Source organism: Cricetulus griseus, chromosome 7, assembly GCF_003668045.3.
Source record: "Cricetulus griseus strain 17A/GY chromosome 7, alternate assembly CriGri-PICRH-1.0, whole genome shotgun sequence".
NCBI classification, from domain to species: Eukaryota; Metazoa; Chordata; class Mammalia; order Rodentia; family Cricetidae; genus Cricetulus; species Cricetulus griseus.
In genome coordinates this window covers 32,938,898-32,951,665 of record NC_048600.1, presented here as the reverse complement: position 1 = coordinate 32,951,665, position 12,768 = coordinate 32,938,898, and the positions used below count along the sequence as shown (strand labels likewise).

The window sequence follows — 12,768 nt, the reverse complement described above, 5'->3', positions numbered from 1 at the left end:
TATAAGTTCATAAATCAGATATCTAGCATCACTATTCTTTCCTTACCCTGCTTTGTTTCTTCCTTTACATGTTTTCTCACTTCATTTCCATAATTTCTCTATGTCAATACATTTATCTGTCCATCGTCTCCCTTTGCCTGTTATCTTGTTTCACACTGGAATGGGGGCAGGTAGGGAGCCAGGTGAACTTCAGTACCAACTTTAACATTGGATTCCTCAATATACACAGGTGAGTGTATGCTGTCATTGTCATCAGTGATAGCCTAGGAAAGTAAGTTTTAATAAATAGCACTGTTGTTTTCATAACACAAAAATGGAATGTGGGTATCTGAAATTAGAAAAAAATCTTCAATTTCTTTTTCTAACAGAAATCCTAAGAAAGTTCAAATTGAGCACCAGGTCTACTGAAGTCAGGATCCAGGCCATTCTAATATTGTAGTTCAGATTCCCAATTGCTAAGGAAAAACAATTCTATTTTCATTTAAGAATTTTTAAAATTATGTATATGTGTGTTTGGTTGGGTGAGTTTATACAAATCACATATGTGCATGAATGAAAGGAGGCCAGAAGAAGGCATTGGATCCCCTGGATACTGTTCAGTGTAGGCATAAGTCATAGCAAGACTAAAAGTGAAATGCTGGCCTGGCTTGGTCAGTGCAGCAAGAGAGACTAGAATTCCTCACCTTCATGCACAAGCATACCCAGCTGTGTAGGACAGATGATGGGGGAGGTCTTACTGTGTATATGATTGTCTTATTGGTTGATAAATAAAGTGCTGTTGGCCAATAGGTGGGAGTAGGAGTCAAGGAGGATTCTGGGAAAGGTAGAAGAAAGTGCAGAGTCACCATGTGAGCCTGGGAAAACAGGATGCTTGCCGATGGCATCCAATAAGATAAGTCTCATAAAATATATAGATTTATGATAATTAAGACTGAGCTAGCAGATGAGAAATCCTAGTCATTGGCCAAGCAGCATTTGTGCGTAATATAAGTCTCTATGTTACTTGGGACCTTAACATGGTGGCGGGCAGAACTTGGGCGGCCTGGCGGAAAGCGCCCACGTGGCAGCAGGACTCAGGCGGCTTGGCGGAAAGACTTATTGTTATGTTACAGAACACTACAGACGGATAGGGAACCAACTTAAGAAAGACACAGTAACCTTCGCCGAGTGAGCTAATAATAAGTGTACAAATAATGTATTCATTTTATTTGATCTTCATTTTTGGGTGATGGATGCTAGTACTAAAACATGAAAAGAAATATTTTAAAACAAATGATCATGATATATCTAAAGAAAACCAAAGAGCTAAATACTCTAAAATAGTTTTACTCCAGCCATATAGTAAATATGTACATATTTAGGAGAGCTGAAGACTTCAAACACATTGCATCTCCTTCGGCCAAGTATTGAAAGGCTTTCCTTTGATGAGGAGAGAAGATCACAGTACCACAGTACCACTTCAGGATTGCCTCACCTGTTGAAAGTATAAGTCAGGGTCAAGGCATCACCAGTTGTAGCATTGTAATAAACTTTGAACTATTGGAACATGCAGAGACCAGTGAAGTCACCTTTTCTTCTAGTGCTAGAGAGATGTAGATATAAATATTTGCTTAAATAATGAGGAAAATCATTAGCACATCAATATCTTTTAATCTGGACACTGCTACTGTATTCACATATAGCAGTACAAAAGGCCACTGTCATTTCTATCTTTCTTCTTTCCAACATATTTAATTACATTGTTTATACACTATTCTTTTCAGCAGCATCTTACTCAATACATGGTTGAAAAGTGTAAATCCCATGTCCTCTTAACTGCTGAATCATCTCTCCATCCCCAAAATCTTTTTCTCAAGACAATCACATATAAAACTAATGGGACACCTGAAAATAATGAATTGCACACCCTGAAAGATCTTTTACAAATTGCTGTCATTGTGACACCTTTTAAAATCAAGTGTGATACAGTGACATGCAAAACAGCAGCATGTAGGATAGCACAGATCACACTTCCCAAGCTGTCTTAAGAGGCAAAACCCCAAGAATAATCATCTGTGATATATTTGAAACAAGCCTCATAGAGCTTCACTTGCAAACAAAATATAAACGTTCAAATAAACAATACCCATGAAAAGATGACAGAGAAAATTATACAAAACTGAAATGATGAAAGGGAAGCTATGTGAAATAAAAGAAACCTACCTGAGGACTAGCAAGTAGAAAAATAAATATTTTTGTAACTAAAAAACTACTCTTAAAATAAAACAGTTACATATAATACATCTTTAAAATAAAAGCAGGGACATTTCAAAGTGGAATGACATAAAATATTACCATTTAAAAATTTCTTCCATACTCTCCTCAAATCTCATATCTTAAGATTAAAGAATACATTTTGAAAAATATACAATGAAGTTTCAAGGAATTGACTGACAATTTTTCGTTGAGTTGCTGTTCACACATAATTTCTCTCAGAAGATGCTGAATCTAAACTCCTTTTACTGTGAATGTTACAGACAAGTTCACAACCAGAGGCCCAGTAACTTGTTACCCATACTCACAACCTAGAACCTTTGATCCCCAGAAGCAGCCCTTGCTTCCAAACACATCCTCTGTAAACAATGAATTGATGCCAAACTTAATTCCTTGGTATGTTAAGTAGAACCAGATCTCAGGCCAGGGAAGTGCTCCTTGTGTGTGAACCAGTTTCTAGCTCCAGTAGAAGGTAAGAATGAGGATGCTATGGAGCACACTCTATTGGGAACATCGTTAAAGAACTAACAGAAGGACTCCATGAATACTGGCCAAATCTCAAGAAACTGAACAAGTACAAAAAAAGGACTTCTTCTTTTTTTTTTTTTTTTAAAGCAGGATCTCTATTCTCATGAATCTCCCAATGCCTGTTTTCACATACTTATGGCCAAGAAGAAAGTGGCATTAACAAAACGAACATGAAGCCCTCAAGTGATTTTAAATGTCCTCTTGGAATAATTACAAAAGATGACCAGTGTATAGTATGGACATAGCTACAGTTTAGTTAGAGTAAAGCTTGGAAACCAATGTATGTGTTGGGTGATTGTCTCAGCCACAGAACTTAAGTAGAATACCTTTTTGTGCTTACAGAACTTTAAGTGTCATAAATTAGTTGAGAGGAGTATATTACTGCATCCATGCTTGATTTCATACTTGCTTCTTTTCTTTAAAAGCATCCATTTACATATTATCAAAACACATTGCAGAAATTGCCAGTAAGTCAGAAAGAAAATGTCCTGAAAATATTCTCCAACAGCTATCATTTCTCAGCTGCCTTTTGAGATACACTCCTATAACGAGAATGCCTCTCATAGCTACTAATATCTGCCTTCTTATCTTCACCACAGCATTTCGCCATGGCTAATATACAAGCCTTGTCAATGGAGTGCTTTATTCCTAGGAAAGCAGCAATTATGTATTGTTGGGGTACACCAAACACATGGCTCAGTAGTCCTTTCAATTTAAGGGTCCCTTCATTACTGGAAAAGATTGTTTCCTGTAGAGAAAATAGAAAGGAACCATAAGTAACATTTCATCTGTTATAAAAGTACAACAGAATATGGCCTCCCATTTCTTTGGTTTTATAAAAGTTCTATTATTTCAAAATATCTTTTTGTGTTTAAATTTTGGAAAAAAAACCCTTTAAGTATATTAAAGAAAGCTTTATCTGGATTCTTTGATAGAAAAATATCTCTCCCTACAAGCCTTTTCCTGGAATTTTGAAATTTCTCTTTTTCTTCAACAACTCATGGGGTGGAATACTGACAAAATATTCCACATAGGAATACTGGCCTAGTGTTGGAAAACAAAACCAAAACCAAGATAGGCTGTCCAATGGAATACTTGAGACAAACAGATTCCATACTTTCCAAATATTAGTGTCTCTAATGGGACCATCTGCTGACCAGGAAGCAGGGAAGGATGGCCTTAGTGCCTTTTGGTCACTTGTTTGCTTATATTCTGTTCCTGGAGACAACTGTAGAGCTCCCAGTGTAGACCAAGAAGGGAACATAGTTCCTGTCTTCCAATATGTGACACAGTTTAGGGCTTCCACAGGTGCCCTTTCTTTACAAAGGGGAAATGTGAAGGTGGCTATGAATATCTGATTTTTTTTTCAAAAATCAAGCCATGTTTATCTATAACTACCCAAAGGACAAGTTATCTCTTTTATTCTAATATTAAAACCAGCAATTTGTATATTTTATTTTTAAGAAGTCAGAAAAACCTACATTTCATCAGGTAATAACTTGATAAATTGATGGACAGGACGATAGTTGAAAACCAGAAAATGGAAGGCCAGTTCTCATGATTTATATACTCTGTGAAACACTACTAAAATTGCCCATACATGACAGCCCATTTACTCACATGTCCCTAGAGGGTGGTGTGAAAATTCTATGAATTGTATGCAGTTACACTATTTTCAATTTTGACTAGCAAACATTTTTATCCCACTGGGTAGAAAACTTATAAACTTGTACTTTAATTCTGAGTAGGATATTTTATTATAAATTATGAGTCTCTGTCTACTAAGTGAATCAAACTTTCATTAATATAAGTGGTTATCAGCCTTCCTAATGTTTTGACCCTTTAACACAGTTCCTCATGTGTGGTGACCGCCAACCATAAAATTATTTTTCTTGCTACTTCATAGCTGTAATTTTTCTACTGTTATAAGTAGTAATGTAAATATCTGTGTTTTCTGATGGTCTTAAGTGACACCTGTGCAAGGGCTGTTAGAACTCCAAAGGAGTCTACAACCTACAGTATTTACATCATTTACTGATGTAAATGATACTTATAGTCTTTCAGTTATAAATCCCACCTTTGTTCATCTCAAATATTCTGCTGATTTTCATAAAATCCTATTTCATCACATATGCAAAGTAGAAGAAAAGCTAGAACCACATATGGTACTTTGCTGCAAATTTGGTGCTAGCCACCTTGACTTGGAGAAAGTGACTGGAGCTCTGATCTCCAACAAATACCAACTCTATGAGCTAGAGAATGCCCAGGTATGTCACTTAATCGGCCCAATGTTCCAGGTATCTCTGTAGTGCTTATATAGATAGCACAGGCTGCTCTGTGGGTCAAGAGGAGTAAATTTATGAGGTAAATTTCATATGGTGACTGCCAAAACCATCCAGAAGCCCTGAGAAAATCTGGTTTTTACTGTAGCTTATCTTACATGCCGTCTTGTTATCTCACCATTATTTATACCCTAAGTTTATCTTATGGCAATTTATGTTTTCTTCCTCTTTTTTTTTTTTTTGGTTTTTCGAGACAAGGTTTATCTGTGTAGCTTTGGAGCCCATCCTGGCAGTTGCTCTGTAGAACAGGCTGGCCTCGAACTCACAGAGATCCATCCATCTGCCTCTGCCTCCTGAATGCTGGGATTAAAGGCGTGTGCCACCAACGCCTGGCACTTCTCATTCTAATAGATAATTTTTCTTACTTTGTGTTTCACTCTCAGAACAAAAATATACAGATTATTGACTACACAGAAGCTGGACAACCTTTCTCTGTCTTTTTTAACAAGTCAGCCGTAACGTATCTGCATGTGAGATGGGTCCAGCCCTCTGCTGGCTCCTTCTCTGTATATACCTACTCTTCTACTACCCCCCTCTCTGCCACACACTCACATCTACATCATGGTATACCCTTGCCATCACTCACATATCTCAGATTCAAAGGCAATTTTGTGAAAATACAAACTGATGTAATTTTTTTGTCGTTCTTATTGTTATTGTTTGAATATATTCCTTGGGGACTTGTGCTATGCAAATCTTCAATAAATGATAAGAAAGAACTTAAGTTTGAGCCTTCTGATATCAAGAAAAATTAATCTACTTTTCCTTACTATTTTTATATCTGTATAAAGACCACTCAACAACTCGTTCATAAACACAGGCTGAATTGAAGCATCTAAGTGTCTGCCCCATGAGATTCCACATTCTAATAAGATGTCTTTGGTTAGTATGCATTTCAGTGCCAGAAAATATAATTTTTAAAAATTTTCACTGTAACTTGCTCTCAAAGGCAGAATGAAAAAAAAAAAGCTGTTGAAATGCTTAAATGCCTTGTTCTCAAAAATACTCCTATAAAGGTGTCTTGTCCTTCCTACTTCGAAGCCTTAGCACCTTAGTATAGGCCAAAGACAGAGAAGTCTGTGGTTACTTCCTGGACCAGAAGGTGCTTACACTCCGCATTATCATCAGTGGCAAAAAACAACCAACCAAACAAAAAAAACAAAACAAAACAAAACAAAAAACAGATAGTTTCTTGCTAAAGGACTACCAAATTCTCAGGACCTCAGTGCCTGGGGTGGAGGGATCCCCTAGAGTCTTGCTGGAAGTGAGATATCAGGATTTACTGGGAGCTTGAGAATGCCCTGAGGACATCAGAAAAGCCCACCAGGAGTTTGTCTGGATTCATAATTGCCTAAGGCTCAGAGGCTACTTTCAAAACAGGAATTAACAGGAGAGTGAAACTGCTGGCTGGATCTTTTAGCACTTCAGCTTTCTACCATGTACACTACAATAAGCCTGCAGGGAGAGCGTTAACTTAAAGACCTTTCCAGGTACTAAAATTCAACACAAGGAGGGCAACTGGGTGCTTTCATACTGTAGGCCCTGTATTCTAACCATGAGCTGTGATTGGCCAGCACCCAGTTTAGCCAACACACACCCCATCCTCCAGCTTCCTGGCACTAACCTGGATCAGGTGTCTGTCAGGCAGGTCCCTGCAACCTCTGGCTGGGGGTTTCTTTGGCCTTCTTGCAGGTAAACAGCCACTTTATGATACGGGCGTTCCTTTCTACTACAGAGGTGGTGCTAGGCACTTGCTCCATGAGCTCCTCTTCTTGCAACCCATCCTCGCTTTGCCTGGAGAAGCTACTGTCAGAAGTAGCCATGCTCACACTACGCACTTTGAGTGTAACACAGTCGGATCCAGCAGAGAAATTCTCCCTTCCAAGAGCCTCCACCACTTCAGGCTCCAGGCCGCAATAAAGGAAGAAGGTGTCGGACTCAGCCTTGGCTACCGAGTAGCGGGAGCTGAGATCTGACTGAGAGCGATGCAATCCTCTGCGATGCGACACCTGTAGCTCAGTACCGGAGGGTGAGACTGGAACCTTGGAAGCCACTTCCAAAGGCAAATCTGGGGACTCCATGGTCACTACAGGGGCTGGAGGTGGTAACACAGAGGCTGGGCTAGTGGCTGCTGCCTGGCTGAACTTGGTCCAAGTGGTCTCTGTTTCCTTCGTCTTGTCCTCACCTGACATCCCGGTCGTTTCAGGGGCCACTGGCATTTTGTCCTTGGCAGACCCCTGGAAAAACTTCTTCACCAGCCCCCCTCTGGAACAATCTGCTCCTGGCCCTCGGACGAATTCGCATTTTTGTCGATAGATGATCAACGAATCAGGTCTCAGTGGTTTTCGAGAGATAGCTCTGCGGGCTACAGGAGCTGGGGCAAGAGCCGAAGGGATTGGGTTGCGGTGTTGCACCCCTGGGGCCTCAGGTACCCTACACTCTGAAACAGGACCCTGGCTGGATCCCAGCATGCTACGAACATACTTGGCACGGTCGGCCGCCAGTCTCTCTACCGCGCTCTTGCTCGCTGGCCTCACGGTGTGAGTGTCCTCCGCCGTCCTGGGGTCCCGGAGAGGTGGTCTCATTCTCGCAAGTGCGTCGACGGTCGGTAGGGCCCTCATTTTTGCAGGATTCGAACCCACCAAGCTGTCGTCCAGGAGAGACCACTCCTGTTCCGGCGCCAGTTTGTCCGAGTCAGTTCCGAAGTCCGCAAGGGGTGTGGAAACACGCCCCAGGGCCCCTCCGCCCAGATCCGGAGTTGGGGCGAGCCTGTAGAGCCGGGAAAGGTGAATCACTCCAGCGCCAGCTCGCTCCTCCCAAGCAGGTCACGGTGCCTCCTCCACCTGGCGTCCCCGCCTCATGGCCCGCAGCAAGGTGTCCCCGCCCCCTTACCTTTCTGTTTCTCGGGCCCTATCCCACCACCCTACCCCAGCCTCCTGTCAGGTGTCATCTCTCTTCGCTTGTCTCCTACCTACCGTTCCCCCTTCTTCCAGGAATACCCCACCTCGTTACCTCTAGCCACGGCTCCCAAATGTTCTCCTCTGTCCCCTCCCCCCGCCTTTCTTCCGGACGGTGAACAGAGAAAGGCTGCTAGGGACCAAGCCTGCTCAGTGCCAGGTATCTGAGGCTTCCTTCAAGCTCCCAAGGTCCTTGAGGTCTTTCCTTGTTGGGAGTTCTCAATTCCAGAGATTAGGGGGAGGAAAAGCTCCCTCGCTCCCAATATACAAACCATCCATGTCCCTTTATAACCTTGGCTGTCCTGGAACTTGCACTGTAGACCAGGCTCGCCTCAAATTCACAAAAATCCACCTGCCTCTGTCTCCCAAGTACTAGGATTAAAGGTGTATTCCACAACCTCCCGTCCTTTTAATTCTTAAAGTGATCTCACCAGGTTTGGAAAATTTCTGATTTATTTCTATAGTTTCTATACACTATTTGAAGGGCAATGATATGAACGAAAAAGAAACATTTTCCATGTCAAAATTAGTCAGGGCTGGAAGAAACCAAGAGCGGTTTGAGACTTGGCTTACATCCAGAAGTCATTGGCTGGTACTGCAAGTCCCATTGCTTTTTGAGAAAACCTCTAACACCTGCAAGAATCACTCCTGTTTGTGCTAATCCAGGTGATGAGAAAACCTAGGGTTCACTAGGCGTGGAAGATTAAAATAAGAATGCTGAAAGCTTAAGAAAATAGTTCCAAAATTCCATCTTTCAAAAAGTTGGACAGAAGACCAAAACTATCTGCCAGAGAAGTGAAGTGTATGTTATCTTCTGTGTGGAGGCCAGTTTTAGGTCTTGCTGAAACTATCTCAAGTTGCAGTTAAATGTTCTGGACACATAATTGCAGGATTTAGCAAAACTCTTTCTGGAAACTGGTTGAGTGCCATTGCACACAAGAGTCTTGCTGAAGAATAGCAGGACCATGGTGAGTGTGTTCAGTGAGCCCCAGGGAGGAACCACATGAGGACCCAAGTCAGCTGAAAACTCATACTGTCCATATAGCCTAGTTGGAAGCGAAATACTTTTTTTTCTTGGTTGAAATAAATGAAGGGTAGTCAGTAACTTATGGGGGTGGATAGAGAGAAACAGAGAAGAGGTGAGACAAAAGACACAGAGAATGAGTACTGAGAATGGGTTTACTTTCTCCAACATCTAGCTTTTTCTCTGCCTGTCAGGCTAGATACTACACACCAAGTCTGGTGTCCAAATCAGAGGAAGCAGCCCTCTCATTTTAGGGGCATGAATCCTTAATCCTGCCTCATAGCAGCAGCAATTGTGAAGAACTATAAGCACATATGCCTTTGATATATCTGAGCTTTGCCTCATATTTTTGGAAAGGTAGCCAACTTCTCCTCTTGGGTCTTTGTTTTTTCATCTGCTAATCCTCTTCTCATAGTTTCAATGTCCTTTCTGATTCAGAAGGACTGAAAAGTATGACATAGCAGGGAATGGCTTTGTCTGTACTCAAGAGGAACTCTGTGCCTCTGGTTGTGTACAGTACAGCTCACTGTACATAGCAGTCCATCTGCTAGTTTTCTTGTTAGTAAGATGGCTTATGTAAAAATCTTTGCATTGTGCACAGAGCAAGTTTTCAATCAATGTCAATTGTTACTGTTTTTATAATAGTGGCTATGAATTAGCCAACTATTTTCCTTTCCAATATTATTACTGAATTCATGTATAAACTTAAACACATTCAAAATAGTAACCATCTCTAGCATTGTTTTTAATACATTGTTATTAGACAAAATTAATCATGCTTACTGATAATTTTCTATATTTTAATATAATTTACTGGAAAATTGGAGCTGGAATTATACTGACAGAATTGTCTCAGTAGACTATTCTTATTGTTCAATTAGGAGACCAACTTTGAACCCATTTCCCTCCTGGTATCCACTTCAAAAGACCTGGTTCAAAGAAAGAATAGGTTAATGCTCTCATAACTGCTCTCATGGCTTATCCTAGAGAGGAGTTGAGAACAGTTGTATAGTCGCTGTAGACAAAAAGCTGGATTGACCATTCAAGCAGTTTCAAGAAGCAGGCCAGATAAGACATGACACATCATTAGTGGAATATTTTGCAACCATTTACAGTTATATTCCCACTGCCCTTACAGTGGGAAATTCCCATGATATAAGCAAAAAAGTTTAAATATCACTGACTTAGAAACATTCTTCATCATATCTCCTAGCACTCTTTGGGCCACAGCCTAGAAGTAATTAGAATAAATCCCCTTTATATATTTCTGTTCCTCTAGAGAACCCTGATTAATACACCATCTTAAAAAATTAAAAATAAAAATGAAGAATAACATGGTGTTGTGATCAGTCTCTAACAAGAACTCTGTGTGCTCAGTCTTAAATTTGGCACTTCAAATGATGACTTTTGGCATCACTTTTGGCAACAAAAGCCATCCTTTTGTCAAATCAAATTACCTCACAATTCATTTCAGACCAGTCGTACTGGTCACTGGATCAAAAGCTGCCCAATTAAAGACCCCCTTCTCCAACACTGTGTCCAGACTGTAAAACAGTTGGCAATTGATCCTGTAGGGAGAAACCCTGATTAGAGGTACTGCTGACCACACCCACTTTGGCGTGGTCACAGTTATGTAACAGGGGTTTAAGAAGTAGGGAGGCGAGCATGTGGCTCTCTCTCACTTGGCTGAGCTGACTGGGATTTCTTATTTGCTAACTCAGTCTTAATTATCAACCATAACTACTAATCTATATATTTTATAAGGACTTATCTTACCAAGGATGCTGGCCTTATGTGTCCTCTCTTCCTGAGATCACACAGCAACTCTCTTCCTTTCCTGCATCTCCCAGAATCCTCCTTCTCTCCTAGTCCCGCCTGTCTTGCTTCCCTATTGGCCAACGGTGCTTTATTTATCAACCAATAAGACAAACATACACAGAAGGACCTCCCCCATCATGATCCCTCTTCCAAAAGGGAGGGCCAAACTCTCCAAAACCCAACCCTAAAGTACAAAATGGTACTTCTCTTTAGTCGTGTACATTTTGGGCCTTCTTGAGAAGATTAATATATCCCCAAACTGTAACAGACCCCATCTCATATCATCCAAATGACTGAATCCCTACAGCTCCCTCTGTGGCAGACTATTGCTTTCCTTGTAAATCAGTGTTCTCAACCTGTACGTCATGACCCTTGAATGACTCCTTCACAGGGATTACATATCAGATATTTACATTATGATTCATAACAGCAGCAAAATTAGGAAGTAGCAACAAAATAATTTTTTAGTTAGGAGTCAATGTATTAAAGGGTTACAGCATTAGGAAGGATGAGAACCATTGTTGTAGATACTGGGGCCTCTTATTCTGCATGGACTTTGGGATTCCCTTTTCCTTCTAAATTAGGAACTAGGTTACATCTCTATCCTAAACTAACCTAAACTATTGGTTTTTCAGACACTGCCTCCACCCCAGTGCTCCTTATTCTCCAGTATACCTTCTTCAATAACTATCCAGGTTTCCCTTCTGTCTAGAACACATCAGCTCCAAGCAAATACTCTCATATCATGCCCATTCCCATAAGAATATTTCCCATCAAAGTCCCAGAACCTGTTTATTGTAGTTTTTCTTGTTTACTCTTGTTCTTTGCAAGTCCACCACCCAGCTCCCAAATAAATACACAGAAACTTTTTCTTACTTATGAATGCCTGGCCTTAACTTGGATTGGTTCTAGCCAGCTTTCTTAAAGTATCTCGTCTACCTTTTTGCCTCTGGATTTTTACCTTTCTTTATTCTATATCTCTTTCTTTTCTTCTTACTCCATGACTGGTTGTGTTGCTGGGTGGCTAGTCCCTGGCATCCTCCCCTCCTCCCCTTCTCCTCTCTCACTCCTCCCCCTTCTCTTCCCCTATTTTCTCTGCCTGGCGTTCCTCCTATCCTTTCTCCTGCCTAGCTATTGGCCATTCAGCCCTTTATTAGACCAATCAAGTGTTCTAGACAGGAAAAGCAACCCAGCTTCACAGAGTTCAACAAATGCAATGTAAAAGAATGCAACACATTTTGCACCATTAAACAAACATTTTACAGCATAAACAAATGTAAAACACCCCAAACTAATATTCCACAACAGTTTATACCTAAATCCCTTAAGGGACTTCAACCCCTTCTTTCCAATTTTTTTTTAAAGCTAATATTCCTAAGCCTAATCAATCCTCCTTGTAATACTCTTACTCTACCATTCAAAAGGCCAGTTAGTTCTTACTGTATGGTTCTGTCATATTCAATTATTGAAGGAAACCAGAGCAAGAACTCAAACAGGGCAAGAGCTGATGCAGACACCATGGAAGAGTTCTGCTTACTGACTTGTTCCTCATGGTTTGCTCAACTTGCTTTCTTATAGAACCTAGGACACAACCCAGGGGTGGTACTACCAATAATGGGCTGGGAATTCTCATATCCATTACTAATTAAGAAAATGCCCAGTCAGATCTTATGGAGGCATTTTCTCAACTGAGGTTTCCTCCTCTCAGATGAAAGCTTCAATCAAGTTGAGATAAAACTAACCAGCACAATGTTTATACCCACCTTTTGTGACAGATATACCTCTTTTGGGGAAATATAATGATTAAAAAATTTTCAAAACACCAAAATATTCAAACTCTGTCTCT

General features: G+C 40.6%; 1 protein-coding gene across 1 annotated transcript; it reads right to left on the bottom strand.

The window, feature by feature from the left end:
* Nucleotides 1–1,229: 1,229 nt before the first annotated feature.
* Fam110c (family with sequence similarity 110 member C) lies at nucleotides 1,230–7,883 on the bottom strand. The gene is made up of 2 exons (XM_035447944.1): nucleotides 6,748–7,883; nucleotides 1,230–3,529 (listed from the first exon to the last, which is right to left on the bottom strand). Exon 1 carries the CDS (start codon nucleotides 7,742–7,744, stop codon nucleotides 6,764–6,766), a length of 981 nt encoding a protein of 326 aa, XP_035303835.1. The 5' UTR covers nucleotides 7,745–7,883; the 3' UTR covers nucleotides 1,230–3,529; nucleotides 6,748–6,763.
* Between the last annotated feature and the right edge of the window lie 4,885 nt (nucleotides 7,884–12,768).